This window comes from Antechinus flavipes, chromosome 4 (assembly GCF_016432865.1).
Source record: "Antechinus flavipes isolate AdamAnt ecotype Samford, QLD, Australia chromosome 4, AdamAnt_v2, whole genome shotgun sequence".
NCBI classification, from domain to species: Eukaryota; Metazoa; Chordata; class Mammalia; order Dasyuromorphia; family Dasyuridae; genus Antechinus; species Antechinus flavipes.
In genome coordinates, this window is record NC_067401.1 from 191,729,796 (window position 1) to 191,753,211 (window position 23,416).

Below are 23,416 nucleotides of genomic sequence, written 5' to 3' on the forward strand. Positions count from 1 at the left end.
TTCCTCCTGAGATGTTTCTCTGATACAAAGAATAGACTTGGAGAACATTTTAAATGTCCTTTCGATTCCCTTTCCCTTTCAGATTAAGATTGTTTCAACCAGGAGTACTAGGTTCCCTTTAAAGATGTCAGCCCACAAAGAGGATACAAACCCACAATAAGCTGGAAGGAGGGACAGTTTTATTCTTGGCAATATACAAGGCTTCACACTTATGTACATGGGGAGGACAAAGACAAAGGCTACTCCTTAGTCTTTTCATCTGGACTCTTGGTGGCGAGCTTATCCTGAAGTTTTTTCCATAAGCCTTTATTCATTTCCTTAAATTCTTCCAAGGTATCTGCAGAAGGGAAGAAAGAAAGGTAGAAAAGATCCTAAAAGGAGAAATTTCATTAAGTAAACTATCACTATGAATTTACTTGCAGGCCTTTGAAGGATAAGCCTCAATTTATATCAGCAATGTGTTCCTGAAAAGTTAACTTAAAATGAAGTGTTAGATAATTGAAATAATGTGAAGAAGGTTTTAAAACACATATTAACAGATTTTGGACATGCAGGTTTTTATCTCTTAAGTTTGTTCAAAAAGAGGTACAAATGCACACAGAAAAACGAAGTCATAGTTATACTTAAGAAATGTGTTATTTATCCACTAGATGGATCATAATTCTGAATACACTTTTTATGGAAAGGAAGGATGACAATCTTTTAGAAAATTTTCTGAAACTTAAAATCCTAGTGAGAACTAGTGGCAGCTGGTAGGTAATCTTTTCCCACGTGGTCCCACAGGTCTAGTCCTGCTTTCCCATCACTTGTAAAAACTGCCAAGAGTGTTAACAAAAAGTAGGTTAGTCTTTAGAGCATTTCCTTTCTAATTTTAAGTTCAAACTTGGCTCAAATTCACCAGGGCCTACACAATGACATCCTTGTAATAATGTTGATAACTACATGTGCCCAGTGGTATTTGGATAAATGTATAGCCTCTAAAAAGATATTTCTAATAAAACAGTACAGGTGAGCTAAAAGATTCTAATATCCAGGACACAGAGCATTGTTATCAAGTGAATAGGTATTCGGAAAAACACAGTGAATACAAGAACCAACAAACTTTGGCACTGTATATTTCCAGCTCATGGAAGATTCAAGATTCATTTAATTGAGTGAGGGCAAAATGTTTCTGGAACTCCAATCCCTCCACTAGAGCTCAGAGGCTAAATGCATAAAAAGGATTATTGTCTCCAATGCACCATATCTGGTACCTATGAGCAAATGAAGACAACTTTGAGGCCTTGATTTCTTGAAAATTTAGCTTATTTTTGCATACAATGTCCCTAACAATAAAACCAATAATTTTCCAGAATCTCTTTACCTCATTCCTTAAAGTTCGTAGTGACAAAAGAAAAAAAGGAAGTAATGACAGTAAGGATTTGTTCACTGGGAGTATCTTCTAAATGCCTCTAAAATACACCTACTCAAACATCTTCATCCATAGCACAAGTCCTCTGGGTCAGATAATTTTAGGGGGATATCACAACTAGTTTCTTTAATGGCTTTTGATTCCCTCACCCCCCCTTAATCCTCATTGCTTATAAAATCCCCTTAGGACCACAAAAAAGGAAATTATTTTCCTTTTACCCCAATTTCAACTACTTCCACGTGGCAAACATATATTCCCGTTTCCTACTGCCAGGCTTCTAATTTAATGGGACTAAAGATGAATTTTCTTTTTAAAAATAATGTCTTTGATCTTATCCATACTCTAAAGCCAAAAAATGTTATCTAGGGAGCTCCTTAGCATCAGAATTTTCCTCTGGGCCATGCCACAGGACTTTACATCAAAATGAAACTGTCATTACCTTTGAGCCACCTCACCCTCCCCAAAAGTCATTTCCAAATTGACATTTTGGTCAGAAAAGACATTTCTGGTTTCAGTACCTGTAGCTAGTACAATCCTGCATTCTTCCACTGTCAGTCCACTGAAGCCAGTGTCTCTTGGGCGTGGATACTTCCCAAAAACAACGGAAAGAAGAGTTAATTAACCAATACTGCTGCACTTCATTAACCCTTATAGAGGTCTTGCCCTTTTAGCTTATCTTATTACAGCTGCTGAGAGGCTCAAGTGATATTCACACCAAGAAGAACAGCAACACCTTAAGGTCAAGTCCTCCTTCAATAAAATGTCCATATTGACTGATGAGTATTGCTTGATTTAGAAAGAGGAGTCTTTTCTCACACCATTGGAATTTTGATTCACATCTTTGTGAAGAAAGTAAGCTAATTATTCAAGTATCAGTTTGGAATTAAATTCCAAAGTTTCCTCATTATTTAGGAAATTGTCAATAATCCTGAATGGGGAGCTTTAGCTTAACAAACTTCTTTTTTTCCTATAAAATTTAAGGGTAAGCTCAAGCTTCAGATACATTATCAGAGAAAATAAGTGATTTTTAGAAATAATTACAAGTTGCTTATTTCAAAGGCATAATAATGTATCAGACAACACTGTTAGCAGCTTCATTTGAATTAATGAATGTATCTACTTTCAACAAAACTGATTTATCTTTAAAAATCTTCCATAATTAATACTAGTTTCCACTTCATATACCACTCCACCATCCCCTTTCCCATCAAGCAATGAAATTTAACTATGCTAACATATAGACTACTCACCTTGTGTTTGTAATAGTTTGAATGAAGTCGTGCTAAGCTCTCGTACATCTCGTCACAGACCTCAGGCTCAGCAATCTGAAAAGTAAAATATCCAAGAGATGAGCACATGAGCTCCATGTGCCATCTTTAATTTCATGATATGAAGGAGAGCAACTTATACAAGGTAAACAAAGTGTTTTTCAATAGACATGCTCATTGCCAGAGCACAAATAAAGCATATATTCAGGTCTGTAGCTCCTTGTAAAGGATAATCATTTCAAGTATATTTCCACTTCTTTAGCCCTCTCTTACTTCGATCTAATTCACATGCCTGTTATGGAATCACCTCCCTGAAATCATGAAAAAAATCAAAGAATAAAAAGGCAGTCGCAATTGTGATGATTTTACTGATATTATGTAACACAAATTTGTAATAGACCTCATCAGTAGAGCTGCCTTTCTTAGCATTTATTTAGTAGCTATGAAATAGAAATCACATGTAGAATGTGATCTAAGATTGAAGTGTGGCTGGACATGGCTAAATGAACAAGGGGGTAGAGATTTGATGGCAAAGGACATTATATATAGGTGAACAGTTTAAAGAAAGTGTTTATTGTAAGAAGAGGAAAATAAGGCCAATGCAGCAATGACAGAATGGAAGAACTAAGGTGGAAGGAAGTCATGAGAGAAAGAAAGACAAAAATTTCAGAGTTCAAGAGCATGGAAGTGAATGAATGAATACGCTTTAATTCAATGCTTACTCTGTGCCAGGCACTGTGCTAAATAATGGGCATACAAACAGAGTATACAATACCTGCTGTCAAAAAGCTTTTTTACATAAAAAATTCAAATACATGCTGGGGAGTGGTAGCCAGGAAAAGAGAAGTGGAAACTAGGAGGGATGGAACATGAGAAGTTACACGTGCAAAGCTTGGAAGGACAATTTGTTGGGATGTGAAAGTCAGTTATAGATGGTCTAGTACCTAGGACCAGTGAACAGATATGGTGGGGTAGGAAGATACACATTCTAAGTCGCCAATCATCTAGGCTGGACTTTAAGGTAAGGGCTCCTAAAACAAGTGGATTAACTTCCTCAGGACCTGGGAATAGAGATTCTGAAAGTTTAGGATATGAGAGCAGGGGTAAGATACAGAGGAAGCCATGCAGTGAATGCCTTGAGAAAGGATCACTTGGAGTTTGATAATTGATTTCAACAAAGATTTAGACAGGGTAACAAAGTGAATCTCAAGGGAGGAGAAGCTGTTGAGTAACAGGAATCAGAAAGAGAGTCTGGATGGTACAGCTAAATTCCTCTACTGTTCCAGTATCTCAGAAGGCATGAAAGAATGACCAACACTGGACAGGAAATACAGTATCATATACAGTGAGGCAGGTTTTCATAGTGTGGGGTTATTTTATCTCAACAATGTTTCAAGATAAATCCCAGCAAATGAACTCTAAAATAACTATATCAATTTTTATTACTGTAAAATATATTTTCATATATTTAAAGAACATATATTTTATTACACTAATATCTATCGTAGAAAATGTAGAGAAGGACGTAGAGAAATTTTATGAAGAACCTGACAAAATTATCTAAACTAAGCAATAACTAGTGACCTCATTGTGAAAGTATACAGGATAACAAAAGTTCTTCAAGAAAACAATTTGGGATCAAGAATGAGAGAAAACAGTTACAGACAAATGATATCAAACTCAAATAGAAACAGAGCCACTAAATTATATAGAAGGGTTTTTGCAGGTCACATATTGACATAGAGAACCATATATCAACATTATTTATGTTGCATTAATTTTTATTTATTGTTAACTATTTTCCAATTACATTTTAATCTGGCTTCCCCCACTTGGAGGAATAGCTACCCACAGGTTGAGTGTTTGCTTCCGAGCAGACTACATAAATGCTTGTACATCATGAAAACGTCTTTAAAGAAAAAAGTTAGAAGTCACTGGATTTGGAAAGTGGTCAATATCACAGAAAATGAAATTGCCAATGTCTTAATGAACAGAAAAGGATCGGTAACAAATTGCAGAATCACAGAATTTATTAAATGCAAAGAACCTAGAAGACCATTTTCTCTGACATATCTGAAAGGAATCCCTATCATAAACATAGTAGATAAGTGGTTGTTCAGTCTCTGCTTGAAGATTTCCAAAGAGGGGAAGCCCACCATCTCTTAAGGAATATCATTCTGCTGCTGGACAGGTCTAAACTGTTAGAAAGTTTTTACTGACACAAAGCCCAAATTGGCTTTGTTGAAACTTCCATACAAAGCTCCTGATTCTATACCCACAGACCAAAAAAAAAAAAGTCTAATCCTTCCTCCAATTGACCTCAATTTTAAACATCTGAAGATATTGGAAAAAATTTTTCTCCTTAGGTCTGATGGGGGGGTTATCACATGGTGGCACTGGAAGGCATACTCTATTTGAAAGCAAATATGTGGTGCAGTAGAAAAAGGTCTGAAGTTGGAGTCAGGAAGAACTGAATTCAAATCTGAACTTCAGATAAACTGACACATAAGACCATAAACAAATCACTTAACCTGTTTAGCTGAGTTTTCTCACTGTAAAATGAGAACAAACTGCACTTATCTCCCAGGATTGTTGTGAGTTTCAAATAAGATAATGTTTCTAAAGTACTAAAATAATTAGCACAATATTTAGCATATGGTAGGCATTTTGTTTCTTTCTTCCTTCTTCCCTCACTGCAGCCCAATATTAGTTAGCACTTTTGCTTGTTAAATTATATTGATGACTCATCAAGCTTGCAGTCCACTAAAACTCCCAGATTTTTTTGGTTACAAATGCTTTCAAACAATACCTTCCCACTTTGTATTTTTGAAGTTGATTTTTTTTGTATCCAAGACTTACCCTTATTGAATTTCATATTATATTCAGTCCAAAGCCTAAGCCACGCCTGTCAAGATCCTTTTAGATCCTGACACTTTCCATTCAAGTATATTAGAAATCTGACTCACTTGCGTCATCTGCAAATCTGATGAGCATGCAATCTATGCCCTATATCCAAGTCATTTATAAAACTATTAAACAGCACAAGGCCAAGTAGAGATTCCTGGGTTATTCCACTGGAAACCCACCTCCCAGCCCAGTTCCAGATATATCTTTACCACATCTTACCATCTCCTCTATAACAATAATTTAAGATTCTTTATCAAAAGCTTTGCTAAAATTCCAGGAAAAACAACTACAACATTCTCCTTATCTACTTCTTTAATAATTCTGCCAGAAAAGGAAATGAATTTAGTTTAGGATGACCTGTTCCTTGATGAAGCTATGCTGGATCTGTAATAACCAGCTTCCCTTCTAGATGTTTACCAACCATATATTTAATTTCATTTAATCATTTCCCCAGGAATTGAAGTCAAGCTCTATAGCTTGCAGATTTTTTTTTTTTTTGGGGGGGGGGGGAAATCAAGACATTTTCCTTTCTGCAATTTTCTACACCCTCCACTCTTTCAGATCCTAGGAGTACAATTCATTTGGGTCAAGTGACGAAATTCAATATGGGCTGCTTAATGCTTGCTTATATTATCTCCTAACTTGAATATCAATTCCCTTTTGGTTACTTCTGGTGTAATGGTCATTTCCCTTGGCAGAGAAAACAGGAACATAAGAATTGATCAACTCTGACTTCTTGGTTGTCAGCTGTTATCATCTCATCTTTCCTGACCAAAAATTTCCTTTCTTCACTTTTCTTCTAACATAAGCTTAAAATCCTTTTCTGTATTATTGTTCTATAAGAAATGATCAGCAGGATGATTTCAGAGTGGTCTGGAGGTGATGCTGAATAAAATGATTAGAACCAGGATTTCACTGTATGTGGCAACAAGAAGATCATATGATTAATTCTGATGGACTTGGCTCTTTTTAACACATGTTTTTAACATGTTTAACATATATTGGATTACCTGTCATCTAGGGGAGGGAGTGGGGGAAAAGGGGAGCGGGGAGATTTGTAATATAAGGTTTTACAAAGGTGAGTGTTGAAAAATTATCCATGCATGTTTTGAAAATAAAAAGCTTTTTTGGGGGGGAGGGGGAAGCAGCTAGTTGGTGTAATGGATAGAGCACCAGCCCTGAAGTTAGAAGGACCCAAGTTCAAATCTGGCCTCAGACACTTAATATTTCCTGGCTGTGTGACTCTGGGCAAGTCACTTAACCCAATTACCTCAGCCAAAAAAAAAAAAAAAAAAAGTTTTAACAACAACAACAACAAAATCATTTTCTGTTATCATTAGCTTTCCCCATCATCTTAGTTTACTTTAACATTCTTGATGATGTTTACAGGACTAGGCTATACTCCTATTCATTCTTACAATATGGTCTTGATTAGCAAATTGGTGAGTTCTCTGTTTATTCACATTGGTTCCTTCAGACAAACCCTATCTTTTTACCTCAATGGAACTGTTTCTTTGTGCCTTCAGAATTCCATTCTTGGACATCTTTGGGTGGCCTTCCCCAAAAACTAATTAATGAAAATCTACTCATTCTTTTCTCTGAAATTTTGGATTGTGCTTGCAAATCAAAAAATTATCAGTCAGCCATTCTTGGGGGATGGGGGGAGAGGAGACGAGACAGACATTCAGAAAGACAGAGATAGAGGGAGAAGAGAGAAAGAGAAAATGAAGGAAGAGAGACACATGTGTCAGATGTAGAAATGGAGAGAGACAAGAGAAAAGCAAATGAGAAAAGGGAGAGGGGGGAAAGAAGGGAGAGGGAAGAGAGGAGAGAGGAAGAACTGATTCTGGAGGCAGGACAAGTTCAAAATCCACTTCTGATGTTTACTACCTGTGTGATCTTGGACAAGTCACTGAAATCTCTGGAACCTGGCTCCCTTCTCTGTAAACTGAGGTAACTGGAATAACTATTATCTTTAAATGATTTAGGGCAAAGTAATTCCAAATAAAAGAAAGAGGTAAACAGATAGTGTATATGATTTTGGCTTTACCCTGAAAAAGTTTGAATGAGCTGTGAACTATGAAGAATGGACAAAAATAAAGACCTACTTTATATGCTATCATCATTTTTTAGAAAAGTTTAACTAACACAAAACAGCTGCTATAAGGAGACCAAAAGGGCCTAGAAAATGTCTTAGCCATCAAACATTTTCTCTTTAAGTAGAAAGACATGTTAGCCAAAGGCAACAATAACTTAAGAGTACAAGCATATTTGAAAAACATTGAGAAAGATGACAGAAAATGATGAATAATGATGAATAGTGCTGCTTCATTATCAAAAGAAACCACTCAGCAGAAAATATAACAGATAATTTTGCATGAGAAGCTACCAGACCAGATCATGCAGGTAACATGAAATGTTACAATGAAACTGTGAGGACAAAAAATAGATATGAAATGGAAGGAATCTCTACCAATAGCATTTCTATTAACTAGACTCATGACAATAATGAAATCACCACATTTGTACCCTAAATACTAGTGATGCAATAGAATGGAATTGGAGTCAGATGCTGTTTTAAGATAAAATTTAATTCTGAACTTAAACAGTCACCAAAGCAATGCCATTTATGATTATATTTAAAACCACAAATCTCCATTTAAAATGTTATCTAAAAAATTTAACACATTACTTTCTGTCTCATGCTTCGTATAAAGAGACATGGCTGATTATTGCACAAGTTTTAAAGTCTTTCAAAGTTGTTTTTCTTTGCAATATTGTCCTTGTATCAACTTTCTCCTAAGTTCTGCTGACTTTATTTTACATCAAGTTCATTCTACTCAAGAATCACTGACCTCCTATTATATTCATATGGCAATCTGTTCAGTCAAACTAATGGGCACCCCTTAGATTGTAATTTTTTTTTTCCTTTCATCTAATCCACTTTGTTCTTTTCCCTTTCAAAAATTAAGAAATCTGTTTAGAGAAATCCTGGTTCTCAATTTGATGTGAGAGTGCCCTAGCTCATTCTGTTAGTTACTTCTTGGGTATCCTAAATATTTGGGCCTTAGCCTCTTAATTTGAAAAATGAAAGAGTTAGATAAGATCAAGAATTCTTAACCTTTTTTTGTGATATGGATCCTTTTGGCAGTCTGATAAAGCCTATGACCCACCGCCCCCCTTTCATAATACGCTTTTAAATGCATAAAATTAAAAAAAAATGACAAAGTAAACTAATTATACTGAAATCTAGTTATCAAAATATGATCTTTGAGAGCGCTTTTAGCTTCAGTTTCTAGGACTATAACCTGAAGTACTAAATGAGAAAGTGTTTATGAAATTTAGAAGATGATTTTTTAGTGATGATTTACACTTTTAAAATTGGATTAGATGTCCTTCATTTATTTGTGTGTGGGTGTGTGTAGATATGACAAAAGAATGGAAATAATTATAAGTAATAGTTTACCTGCTTCTCACTCCTCATTTACTATGTTTTCTTATCTCTAGAAAATGTCTAACAAGTGCTTATTTTAGAATATTTTCCCATAAAATATTTAAAGAATGACTTATGCTAGCAAGAACTATATATTTGACAACAAGATATCCCAGCCTCTGAGAAGAGAAGCAAAGCAGGTTTCTTTTTCAAAAAAACTCCAACATATTTGCAATAACACAGAACTAACTGAGAAATGCTAGGAATACTCCATTTACCCATTATCCCTTATTTATGGTATATATAAAAAAAAGACTTGGTAGAACAAAATTTCACTTAAATAACTCTTCTCAAATATGATCTACTGCCCCATGTGTGAAAATAATACATAATTTTATTACAGATATAAGTGAAATAAGTTTGTTCTACAATCTACTGAGCATGAACATACACCAAAAAAGTATTAAATTAGAAGATATGCTCATCTGAAGGGTTCATTAGTGTCTTGGAAGATATACTCTTTTATTTTTCTCATTTGGTGACATTTGAATTCCCATGGGTTTAATTATCTTGTCTGAACAGAAAATTGTCAGATCTATATACTCAGTACCACTCTCTTTCCTGGGCTTCTGTTGCTTATCTTCAACTGTCCATTAGGTATTTCAAACTGAAAGAGATAGGCATGTTAAACTCAACAAGTCCAAAACAGAACTCATTATCTTATTATTTAAAATTAACCCCTCTTCTGATCTTCCCTATTTCAGTAGAAGGGACTACTTTTTTTCCTACTTATTCAGATTCTAAATCTTGACATTATTCTCTCCTCACTTTCCCCCACTCCGTACCCTGTCAGTTGACAAAACTTGTTATTTTTACTCTTCAATATCGTTTATATCTATCCCTTCTCTTTACTTACACAGCTGTCATCCTAGTTCAGGTTCTTATCATCTTTTCACCTGAATTATTTTAATACTAGCCTCCTAATTGGCTTCCTTGCCTCAAGTCTCTCTACTTCAACTCATCTTCCACACAGCTGATAAAAGTTCTTTTCTTAAAGAACAGGTCTGACCTTGTCATTCCTTATGTCAATAAATTTCAATAGCTCCATATTGCTTTTAGAATCTAATATAAGCTTTTATAGTCCTTTACAACATGGTTACAACCTATCTTTCCAACCTTAACTTCTCTTCCTGCACTCTACAGAGCAACTAAATTAACCTTGCCATGCCATACATATTACACTTCATTTCTCATTTTATTGTTTTGCACTGGTTTTCCCTTATAACACTCCCCTTCACTTCTGCCTTTGAGCTGTGTTTCCTTTAAAGTTCATCTAAAATTTCCTTTAAAATTCATCTCAAACATCAACTTTTACATCCTTTTCCAAATTTCTCTGGCTGCTGGGCCCTTTAATTATATTATATATATGTACATGTTGCCTCTCCCTCTAGAATGTAAGCTTCTGAGGGTAACAACAATTTTACTTTTACTTCTGTGTCCTCATTGATTGACACACACCATCAAGTTGTTAATATATGATCACTGATTGATCCTAACCTGAAGGCTTCCCTACTGATGGTGAAGTTTTCTAAAGGTTCCCATCTGCACATCTGCTTATGGCATAGTATTAATTCCAGCAACCTCTAAAACAATATAGCATCTCCTCAGTGAAATATGTAATTGATTATTCACATGAGATTAGTTTAACTGTGTACACTAGAAAAACATTATAGTAAAAAAGTATATATTAGCTAATTTATACCTTTCTGGTATAGAGTATTATATATTACTTCCCTTCTTTCTAGCCAATCTGGCATTCTTATGTTCCTCATGGGCAGTCCTCTACCTCCCACTCCATTCTTTGCACTGGTTGCTTCTCATGACTGTAAGGTAGTTCCTCCTCAAGGCCTTACTTACAGTACTATCTTCTCCATGAAATCTTTCCTGAATTCTCCATTTGCTCATATCTCTCTTCATAAATTATCTGTATATATTTTGTGCATCCTTTTATATGTATATGTTGTTGATCCTGATTTAATGGAAACCACTGACATATTAGGACCACAAGTAGCACTAAGTCTTGAGGACATGTAATAGGCACTTAATAAATGCTTGTTGACATTTACTAATGACATACAATAAAATAGAATGAATAGCCCAGTGAATTTGCATATAAAAATATCCTTATAGGCACTTTAGACCCAAAATGATCAAGATTCTTAGTTGAGAAGCCTGGTTTGGAGAGAATTTCATCTCTAACATCAAAATGAGGTACTTTCTTGAGCTAAAATGCCAAGCATTCAAATTCTCCTGCAGAGAGTATGACTCTCATGGGCTGGCCATGTTGTTCAAATGCCAAATATACATTTCCCTAAAATACTATTTTATGGAGAGCTCACAGGGCTGGTACTCAGAGAGAAGTCAGAAGAAGCAATACAAGGACATCCTCAAGCTCTCTCCAAAGAACTTTGGAATAGATTACATGACTTGGGAAGCACTGGTAAAAGAGTCATGGTCTGCCTGAATCAAAGAAGGTGCCATATTCTATGAGGAAAGCATTATTGTAGTAGCTCAAAAAAAACATAAGATGCACAAATTCTGACATCTCCACTTTGTGTTCTTATGGACTAGTTGTGCCTAATCTGTGGCTTTGATTCTGACAATGGTGTCATTCAGGTCCTCTCTGAGAATAAAGGACAACTACTAACCAATCAAGTAATTCTCCAGGTAATGTAAATTGCCTGTGAATTATAGCTCAGAAGAGTGAAAACTGCAGGTACTCTAAAGGAAAATGGAATAACTTATAAGTTATAAGTTCCAGCATGTCACTGGTGATGTTTTATGGGTAAGAACTGGCCTACGAGATGACATCAAGGATATGTATGACTGAAAAAAGAAGGTAGATAAATAATACATAAGAATGGGAAACAAAAGCTTAAGTGTTTTATTAGTAATCTCAACATATTAAAAAAACTAGTGGAAGACTTTCAGGAACTTTATTAGTCAGATATATACATGCAAAGTGCTTTGTAAAACTTAAAACACTCGAGAAATGCTGTCCATTATGATTTATGGCACCTAGTCAAACTGTATAGCTTAAAAAACCATGAAGAGCTCTGATCATCTGCTAGTCCCAACCTTCCTCTCAACCCAACATTCTTATCATCTTTTTCACTTTATTTCCAAGTCTGGGGGCATACAATTCATACCCTCTGACTCTGCTTCCTTCTAATTAAGTTTCTCCTTGAATCACCCAATTTCACCTTCTACAAATGTCTTTAAAGAGCTCTTCATCCACATCCTGTTTGGCATTCTGCCATCATAACAATTATTAATTATATTCTCTTTCTTTAAGCTCTTTCTAATCTAAACTCTTTTATTTCTGCTTCAATTTCTACAGTTGTTCAAATGTTATGTAAGTGATTTGGGATAAAGTCTTGTTAGCTGTCCCTTGTTATAATACTAAGCTGAATATGGAGGTGATAATTCAGATGTAGATTTGACCAGGTTACACACAGTATTGTGTTCAGTTTTGGGTACTGTATTCTAGAAAGGATACTGGCAATCTAGAGAGTGGCAGAGTTGGACCAATGCTAGCATTAACATATCGCTTTAAAGTTTGCAAATTGTTTTACAAATATTATCTCAAACTCATCCTTACAATAATCTTGAGATGTAGGTGCTGTTATTATCCATATAGTATGTATTAGAAAAGTGAGGCAGACAGAGGTTAAGTGACTTGTCCAGAGTTACACAGTCAATAAGCATGTGAGATAGATTTGCACCAGAGGTCTTTTTGATTCCTGGCATCTACTACATCATCTAGCTCTCTTTAATGGTGAATTAAAATAATGAAGAATTCTGGTTCACGAACCCAAGTTAAATGAACTAGGCATATTTAACCTAGAAAAGAGAAAGTAGGAGGGAGAGGTAGTAGTTGAAGGCATTGAGATCTTAAAATACTTGAAGGTCATTCTGAAGAGGGATTAAATTTGATCTTGTGGAAGTCCAGTGGGAAGAACTAGGAACAATGGAGAGAAGTCACAAAAAAGCCAATTAAAGATTTATGTTACAAAAAACTTCCTAATAATTAGAGCTATCTAGAAACAGTTGCCTAAGGTGGGTTCTCCTCCCTGAAATTTTCAAGAAAAGGCTGGATGATCACTTATATATGTTGTAGTGAGAATTCTTTTGGGGATATGAATTGAACTAGTAGTTACTAACGTCCCTTGCAATTCTGAAATCCTGTGATTTTTTTTTTTTTTTTTTAACTAACTTAGGCTTCTTGAAATTTTCTTAGGTACTAAAATCAGAATTTAGTTAGAGCAATGAAATGTACTCTCTTCTAGGGCAAAGAGGCAGAGTCTTAAACAACTTGTATGGTGTATAATATTCAATGAAAAAAATATTTTTGCTGAGGCAGTTGGGGTTAAGTGACTTGCCTAGGGTCACACAGGTAAGATGTTTTAAGTGTCTGAGACCAGATACGAACTCATGTCCTCCTGACTTCAGGCCAGTGCTCTATACACTGTGCCACCTAGCTGCCCCCTCAATGAAAATATTTAAAAAGAGTTAAGTTACTTAGCTATTATTCTCCAGTCACACATTTCAAGTCACCAATGGCAGGCCAGAAGGGTGTCAACTAGCTAGGTAGCATTATCAATAGGAATAGAGATAAGGGAAGAAGGAATCAGTTTCTGGGAGAGTTCTTGGAGAATTACAAGTACTACTAACTGCTTAAAAAGAAATGGCCAAGTCTATGTTCCCTTTCAAAGTCAAACATAAAAAATTATCTTACTTTGGGAGAATTCCAATACAAGCAGCAAGCTAATTCCAACAGTTTAGAATAAACATTTTTTTTGCATGTGATACATGTTGTTAACATTTATAAATATCACTTGTAAGCTTTAGATTATTTGATTTTATGTTAATACATAATGAGTACTGACACTTTAGGACTAACAGATGTACTAGATCTGAAAAAAGGCAGCAATAGTAGCATTATAAAAAATTCAGCAATGCTCACTAAACGTGAATAAAATAGATGTTCAACTGACAAAATGTCCTTTATGGCTCTATTTTTGCTCCTTTTGCATTTTTCCTGCTCAGCTGTCAGTAAATTTCTCTTTACCATACTAAACATATATACAAATCTACCCCAATGCCACAGGTACTGATTTCACTTTCCAAAATTGAATTCTGGATATCAATAGCAACTGGTAAATCAGTTGTATATATACAAAAAAATAAAAGTACTTTTGAAAAAGGGTATAGTAAACTGCTTTGCTAATTAAGGTAAATTCAGTCCATGAGAATCTAGGAAGGAAAGGCTTTCGTTATTTGGTAATGAATTTCTATAATTAGTTCATTCCTTTATAAAATCTTTATGCTTTCTATTAAAATACTTATTGAGCATGTCACCTCTTATGTGTACTATGCTAGACATAGTGTCATACAGACATAAAAAAATGTAAATGACAAAGAAATATAAAACAAGGAACCTTCCTAGACACTTATGGTCTAGTAGAGAAGACAAGACATACATTTAAACAATAACATAAGGTTATATAAGCTAAATGTTAAAGGAATAATAGAGATGGTGTTATAGAAAAGGTTCCATAGACGAGGTGAAATTTGAGTTTGGAGTTTAATAAATATTAATCACATGCCATGTCAAAGACACAATAGTAGGAACTGAGGAATTATAGAAAACAAATGCTAAGTGTTGAGGATATACAAACAAAAACAGTTCTTGCAAACTATGTGTTCCTAAATTTACATATCCCATAATTTTAGGAGGGAACAAGAGCAATTGGGGGAGATCAGCAAAGGTTTGGTAGAAAGTGGTTTAAAGGAAGGTTAGGATTTTAAAGGGCTGAAGAAATGTGTCTAGGAATAGAGGGTAACTGGTGCAGAAATGCAATGTAACATGTAAAGTTTGGCTAGAAGGAAGTATGACTGGGACTCTAAATGCATGAAAAGAAGTAATATAAAATAAATCTCAAAGGGTAAGTGGAAGACAGTATGTGGAGGGCTTAAAAAACCAGGATGAAGAGTTTGCATTTTAATATTAAATCAGGACATTAAAGATGACTTGTAAGTGAGGGGAAGCCCTGACAAGGTCAGACCCAGGGTTCAGGAGATAATGATAGAATGGATTAGGTTGTCTGGGTGCAGAGGAGGAGGAAAATATAAGAGATGCTTAGAGATGAAATTCATAAGATTTAACAAATGATGGGAGTGTGAGAGGGAGGAAAGTGTTCATGGAGAGGAGTTCTCCAAAGAAATTAATTGATCAAATTAATGAAGCCCTCCAAAGAAATAAGGATTGTAAAGGATCTTAAAAGATAAGAAGGAATTTACATAGGTCTCTACCTATGGTCAGGGAAAGGATTGACAAGGAAAAGATGCTGATAGTAAATATGTACAATGCATGTTGTGAGGATGGGAAGCTTGCATTATAGAGGATTTACAGTAAAGGATCTTTCAGGGATCTTTCTGTCACTCAATAAAATAAACACATATATTTTAGACAAACCAGAAATTAGACTACCAATTTTTAAAAAAAATCATCCTGCTTTTTCCTGCCTCTATTCATTTCAAAGGCTGTTTGCTGTGCTTGCAATTTATCAATTCCTGTTAAAACTACTCCCTTTCCTCAAGCCTCAGTTCGTCTTCTACATGAAGCTTTCTTTGATTATTCAGATAAAAGTATTCCCATCCCTTCTTATATTTTCCTAGACTTTTTTTCGTTCTTTTGCCTAATCACCCTCTTTCTTACATTATATACATGTATATATTGTATTTTTCCTAGGAAGGCCCTTGAGAACAGGCCTTAAGCCTTGTTGATCTTTGTATCCCTGCTTCTTGAAGCTAGTAAGAGTTTAATAAATATTTCTTCAAGAGAAATAAACCAAAGTTTTTAGAAATAAAAATGACAAGATAAAAATCATTTCAATCATTCTCCTAGGAAAAGGCTTTCCATCTTCACATAAACAGTGTAGATATACTACATTGTCCTGTTTCACTCTAACAACATTATTAACAGATGTGTCAAACAAAACCAATGCAATCAAGATCAGAAGGAAAGCAGAAAGGTGGGAAACAATTTTTACAGTCAGTGTTTCTCATAAAAGGCTTTACTTCTAAAATATATAGAGAATGGAGTCAAGTTTATAAGAATGCAAGTCATTCCCCAAATGATAAATGGTCAAAAGATATGAACAGGCAATTTTCAGATAAAGAAATTAAAGTTATCTTTGGTATATATATGAAAAAATGCTCTAAATCAAAATTGATCAGAAAAATGCAAATTAAAAGAACTTTGAAGAACTACCTCATACCTCTCAGATTGGCTAAGCTGACAGGAAAAGATAATGATAAATGTTGGAGGGGATTGTTGGTGAGTTGTGAACTGATTCAACCATTCTGGAGAGCAATTTAGAACCATGCCCAAAGGACTATAAAACTGTGCACATTCCTTGGTCCAGCAATATTACTACTAAGTTGTAACCCAATGGGATTATAAAAAAGGGAATAGGACCCACGTGTACAAAAATATTTATAGCAGCTTTTTGTGGTGGCAAAGAATTGGAAATTGAGTGGATATGCATCAGTTGGGAATGGCTGAATATGACTATAGTGAAGTATTATTGTTGTATAAGAAATTTATTTATATAGATTTCAGAAAAATCTGGACTTACATGAATTGATGCTGAGTGAAGGGAGCAGAATCAGGAGAATATTGTACATACTAACAACACTGTAAGATGATCAACTATGATAGACATAGTTCTTCCCAGCAATAGTGATCTAAGATAAATCTAAAAGACCTTTGATGGAAAATGATATTCACATCCAGAAAGAATTATGGAGTCTGAATGCAGACTGAAACATACTATTTTCACTTTTTAAAAATTAGTTTTTTGATCAAAGATGGGCAGAAGCAGCTACACCCAAAGAAAGAACACTGGGAGATGAATATAAACTGCTTGCATTTTTGTTTTTCTTCCTGGATTATTTATGCCTTCTGAATTCAATTCTCCCTGTGCAACAAGAAAACTGTTCGGTTCTGCACACGTATATTGTATCTAGGATATACTGTAACCTATTCAACATGTAAAGGATTGCTTGCCATCTGGGGGAGGGGGTGGAGGGAGGGAGGGGAAAAATCGGAACAGAAGTGAATGCAAGGGATAATGTTGTAAAAAATTACCCTGGCATGAGTTGTATCAATAAAAAGTTATTTTAAAAAAATAAAAATAAAAATTAGTTTTTCGTTTTTTTTTTTTTTCTTCTAGTTTTCCCCCTTTGTCCTGATTCTTTTTCACAATATGACCGATATGGAAATATGTCTAACATGATTGTACATGTATAACTCGGTGCTTACAGTCTTGGGGAGGAGAAAAAGGAGAGAGAAAAATTTAAAACTCAAAACTTACAAAAATGAATGTTGAAAAATATCCTTACATGTAATTAGAAAAAATATTAAGTGTAAAAAAATTTAGGAAAAAAAGTGTTCCTTAAGGCAACATTTGAATCCCCTTTGCCCCAAAGAGGCTGACTTTCTGTGACTGTTATCTTCATTTTTAATAAATGAGGGCACCAAGTTCTGCCATTTGTGAACAAGTTATGTAATCTCTTTGTTTCTTTTTTTATCTCTAAAAAGGGTACAATGATATTTTGCAATGTTTACCTCAAAAAATGAAAGTGATTAAATTCCATAATTTATGTTCGGAAAGTGTTCTGTGATGGCACAATATTACATGTGAGCAGGTGTTATCATAGTTCACAAAATATTATAATTAGAAAAAAATGACAATTTCTTGTTAGGCAGATTTCTTTTATAAATCTGATCTTGCCAGGGAAGGGAGGGAAGAGGAGAAAGAGAATATGTAGAGTGCTTTTTTGTTGCTTTAACTCAGAACCATCACTTTGGTATAAAGTTAAAAAAAAAAAGCCCTTTGAGAGTACTAGCACCTACCACATAGCAAGTGGTTAATAAATGCCTTTTGAATAAATGAATATTCTTCCCATTAATCTTGGTATGGCTTTTTAAAAAGTAGTACAGCCCCACTTTATTTTTTTTTTAAACCTGTCAAAATTATCTTAAAAATGATTGGGCCTGCAGGAGCAGCTAGGTGGCACAGTAGATAGAGCACCAGCCCTTAAGTCAAGATGACCTGAGTTCAAATGGGCCTCAGACACTTAACATTTCCTAGCTCTGTGACCCTGGGCAAGTCACTCAACCCCAATTGCCTCAGGAAAAAAAAAAAAGAAAGAAAAGAAAAAAGAAAAAGGAAAAAACGAAAAAATGATTGGGCATTTATTGTTTCCAAACACTTATTTCCTACAGCTAAGTGTCCTATAGGCAGCTCAAATTCAGTATGTCCCAAAGAGAAGTAATCATTCCCTCCAAATTCTCCCTTCTTTACTATTTCTGTTGAGTGCATCATCCCTTCTGTTATCTACATTCACAATCTCAAGAACTCTTCTTGATCCTTCCCCATATTATTCCATACTGACACATGCCAAGTTTTGTCAATTCTTTACCGATAAAACCTTACATCAATTCACTTCTTTTCACCTCTCACCTGGAAGATAAATCATTTCCTTTTGGTTCTCCTAGATTTTTCCATACAGTTCCTAAAGCATAGGTTTTTGCCCATGTCATTCTCTTAATCAAAAAGCTTCAGGGGATTCCTTTTGATTCAGATAATACAAATTCCTCCATTGGTTTTAAAGACCTTTACCCTTTGTTTTCGAGATCAGTGCATGTTTCTCTCCTCCACACACTACACATTAGCCAAATATGTCTATTTACTAGTTCCAGAACTAAGCATGTTACCTTTTATGTTTCTCTCTCTTCTCTCTCATTCCTAGAATTATTTCCCCTCCCCTCTGCCTCAGAATTCCCAGCTTTCTTCAAAGCTCAGTTCACATGCCATCTTTTAGAGATGGCTCTCTTGATCCTCAGTGAACAGCAAACAGAATGTTGGTGTGGAGTTCAAATCCTGCCTCAGACATTTAGAGTTGCAACCAAAGGTCAGAGAAAGGATCAGGGCTTGATTTTGTGTGATGAACATTTTTATCAAACTTGGAAAAATGATTAGATAACATCTTTATCCAATATGCAGATGGCATAAAGTTGGGAGAATCAGGTTCTAAATGGATCTTGACATAGGCTAGCTAGAGTATTGGGCTGGATATCTACCATCATGAAATTGAATACAGACAGTGTAAAGACTCACATTTGGATCCAAAAATTAGTTTTATCAAGTAACAGATGGGAAGTCAGGTCTAGCAGTTGTTTTGAGAAAGATCTGGGGACTTAGCATAACAGTATACATCAACACTGTGGTAAAATAGACTTAAAAAAAAAAAACCTAACGTGATCTAATAGGAACTTATCGTGCCTTTGTACTTTGACATGGTTAGAACTGAACCTAATGCTATAAATTTGGAGCATTATTTTCAATTATGCATCTTTCAATGCAAAAATGAAGTTGAAGTTTAAAATTTGGCATAGCCTATAGTTGCTTCCAGATCTGCAAAAGGTACTATTCAAATAGTCTATACATAAACATTTATTAAGTGCCTATTATATGTTAGGAACTGAAATATTCTGGAAGAGGAAGATTATGTTTAATTCTGGTCATCATAGTTTATGAAGGATATTATTAAGCTGGAGTGTATGCAGAGGAGGGTAAACACAATAGTGAGGGCCCTTGAGTCCACATAATTATTAGAGTAAGCAACTGATGAAAAGATGAAGACACTAATACTCACCCTGAAAAGGAGAGTGGGGAGGAGAAATCATAATTATCTTTTAAGTATCTGAGAGATGTCATATCTTTAGATATATGCGATTCGAAAGATTACATAATTTAAAAGTTGTAAGGGACGTCATTAGCCATTTAGTGGCTAATCCATATCCCAAAGAAACCAGTATTTATAACCTACTGGAAAAATGACTATTCAGCTCCTGCTCATCTTATTTGGAGCCAAGGATTAGAACTAGAAGCAATGAGAAGAAATTACAAAGAAGCCAATTTTGGCTTGATGTCAGAAAGAACTTCAAAATTAAAACTGCCCCAAATGGAGGAGTGTAAGGAGAGAGCAGTTTTTCCATTTCTAGAGGTTTTTAACTAGACATTTGCAGGGCATGTGGGACTAGAATCTTTTTTTTTTTTTTTTTAATACAGATCCTAGCTGATTGAAATTCTAAAAATTCATCATCTTCATAATTATAATATCTAACATTTAGATAATGCTTATTATGTGCTTGACATTGTGTTAAATGCTTTATACATATTATCTCATTTCATTCTCACAACCCTGAGAAGTATTCTCATTTTACAGATGCAGGAACTGAAGCAAACAGATTTTAAGAGATTTGCCCAGTATGACAGTTAGAAAGCGTCAGAAGTGAGATGTGAAGTCTGGTCTTCCTGACTCCAGGCTTAACACTCTATCCATTGAGTCATCTTGACTGTCCATAGTGTGGGAACTACCCCTAGTTCAATTTCAGAGATAAATTTTAGTTGCTTTATCTCTCAGATACATAAAGAACTTGTCATATTCACATAGCTAGTAAGTAGTAGTTTTAGAATTTGAACCTTTCTAATTCCAATTCCAGTTTTTTATCTACTAAATAAAAGCTTCTTAAACTGTGGATCATAATCCCATATTTATTATCAGTGTTTGACTTGTATACCTATTTTATATATGTATATACCAGGGGTCATGCAAAAATTTGTAGGGTGAAAAGGAGTCAAAATTGAAAAAAGTTTAAAAAGCTCTGTATTGTTAGACTGGTTAAAATGAATATAACTACCAAACATATGCCGAGACTAACTTAAAAAGAAAAAAAACTACAATAACAGAACAATGAACAATAAAGCTATACTGCTTTCATTACAATGCAATGATGATAAAGTGATCTAGGATCAGCAATCAGAATAAAGCAGAAGAGCTGTAGATGTGGCCCAATATGATCTACTCTGGGATTTGTATTGCATTACAAAGTAGCACTGATATTTTTTGATCAAGTCATATGGTCACAGAAGGTAGACAAGTCTCTTATTTATCATTCATCTGCTATCTGCCGATAATGTACTAGGGGCTGGGCATTCCAAGACAAAAACAAAACAACATTAGACAAACATTCTATCTGGAGGAAAACAGAGAAGCAAAGAAGTAAATATAAAAATATACAAAGTGATATGGGAGGGGGTACTGCAGTGTTATCAATTTTAATAGAAAAGAAATTGTAAGCCAACTCAATCAGGGATAAACAGTAATATAATAATAATAATATCAGCATTTATGTACTTTAAGGTTTGCAAAGAGCATTGTACATGTTATCTTATTTGATTCTCCAACCTCTATGAGTTAGATGCTCTTATCTCCATTTTACGGATATGGACATTGAGGCATAAAGAAGTTAAATACTAAGTGGCTATAGCTAAATGTTCTTAAATACTTCCCCAACAGTTGATTCTGTGTATGTATATGTGTTATGTGTCTGTCCTTACTTTAAGTTCACAAAGTGTCTTATATAGAGTTGAATGTGCTTCATGGTTCATGAACAGATAACTTAATACAACAGTGAAATCTAGGATAAATATTACCAGACTCAGGCACAGAATTGTGCAACATAATTGGAAGAGTTGAGCTGGATGCATCACAAGAGATCACACTCTCAACTCCTTTCCTTTCGCAACAGAAGAGCCTGGAATCTAGACTTGTCACAAATTAGCATGATGAAATCAGAACTAAAATCCAGTACTATATCCAGTGTCAATCTTCCTTCCTTCATGGGGGATGGAGGACGGTTCTGGTGCTTTCCAGCGTTACCTACTAGCACCCAGTACATTCCAACTTATTAAAAACTATGGTTTGAGAACCTTCTCAAAACTAAATGTACCGGTGGAGAAATTGATTTATTACTAGTAAATATCTGATTTGCATACCGATTTTACATACCTATATACCCAGAGTCACTTAAAAATTTGCCTGCTAAAAACGGGTCTCCAGTGGAAAAAGTTTAAGAAGCACAGCTGTACAGGTTAAGAAGGTAACAATTTGAAAGGCTCTTATTATTTCTTTGGCGTGGGCCCACCAGATGAAAAATTGCAGAGATTGATTTGAGCTCAAAATTAATAACTGTGAGACCTTACAAAATGCAACCGGTAGCTTTGGTAAGAATGGTTTCCCACCAGCATTAGTCTTCAAGGGGCAGGCTGGATAGCCACTTGCAATCTCTATTTCCAGATTTTTTTCTCGGATGTATGGGCACATGGGATATACGACTTCCAAAATCTCTTTCAACTCTCGGAACTCCAGTTGTTACGGAAAGAAAATGAGGCCGGGTGCCAGAACACGCCGAGAATCCTACAGGGAGAAGCTCCCATGATGTCTACTCCGGACTCGTGCCGGGGTGAGACTGATTCTCACGTGTTACAACCACGTTTTCGCCCCGCCCCTACCTGAGAGAACCGCGTACGCATGCGCTAAGCTCGCCACCTGCATTACCCTGTCCCCTTGCACTCTGCCCTTTCCTCCCGTTTGTCCCTTTATTTCCCCCACTTCCCCACCGCCTTTCCGCTTCAGGCGGGACCCCATAGTCCGGTCACCTGGGTGTTCTCTCCCTCCCGAAAAGCCTGCGCCACCCGCTGCCGCAGGTAAGCGCCCAAGTCTCGGCCCCGTTTGGTCTCGTCCAAAGGCCATTCCTCACAGAGCTTGAGGAAACGCCGGTAACGGCTGGCTGCCATCTTGGGCTCCTGTACTCGCCGCCCCTCTGAGGGGCATGCGCGCTAAGATTACCAGGCCGGGAGAGGCGGAGTATGGGGGAGATGAACGTGCATGCGCAATTCTTACCATTTGGTGTGACTGCCCCAATAAGGGGCGCTACACAGCCGTGTTTGTTAGTCCCTATTTTGCCCACGTTATGTGCAATAAAATTGTGTTGAATCGAACCGAATCCAGTCTAACTGATGTTTTTCTTTCCGTGTTGTTACTGTTGTTATTCAGGGGTTTTAGTCGTGTCCGACACTTCCTGACCTCATCTGCGATTTTCTTGGCAAAGATACTGAAGTGATTTGCCATTTTCTTGCTCATTCTATAGGTGAGGAAATTGAGGCAAGTAGGGTTAAGTGTCTTGCCCAGGATTACACAGCTAGGACGTGTTAGAGGTTAAATTTGAACTCCTGACTTCAAGCCCCGCACCGTATTCACCGCGCCATCTAGCTGCCGCTTTTTTACCTTCCTGGGAACTTTTTAATTACTAAGAATAAATCAAAAGTACCAAACTTTCTTTGTGGAAAGAGAACCAGGTCTGTAGTTCTCTCTGTGCCATTCCTGCCTCTCTGGAATAGGAAAAAACCTCTCCCCTCC

The 23,416-nt window shown here is 35.7% G+C and overlaps 1 protein-coding gene across 1 annotated transcript; it reads right to left on the bottom strand.

Moving 5' to 3' along the window:
• Positions 1 to 162: 162 nt before the first annotated feature.
• LOC127561149 (ubiquinol-cytochrome-c reductase complex assembly factor 2) lies at positions 163 to 22,833 on the bottom strand. Its single transcript, XM_051996415.1, has 4 exons — positions 22,657 to 22,833; positions 2,662 to 2,736; positions 1,930 to 1,999; positions 163 to 337 (listed from the first exon to the last, which is right to left on the bottom strand). The coding sequence occupies exons 1-4, from the start codon at positions 22,792 to 22,794 to the stop codon at positions 240 to 242; spliced, it is 381 nt and encodes a 126-aa protein (XP_051852375.1). The 5' UTR covers positions 22,795 to 22,833; the 3' UTR covers positions 163 to 239.
• Positions 22,834 to 23,416: the final 583 nt, after the last annotated feature.

Excerpts from the sequence above, each read along its gene's own strand:
- LOC127561149 (XM_051996415.1), bottom strand. The coding sequence starts at position 22,794 with ATGGCAGCCAGCCGTTACCGGCGTTTCCTCAAGCTCTGTGAGGAATGG. Across the intron at positions 2,737-22,656 it reads GGGAGGGAGAGAACACCCAG|ATTGCTGAGCCTGAGGTCTG; the intron begins GTGACCGGACTA and ends TTTACTTTTCAG. Across the intron at positions 2,000-2,661 it reads CAAACTATTACAAACACAAG|TATCCACGCCCAAGAGACAC; the intron begins GTGAGTAGTCTA and ends GTTTTTGGGAAG.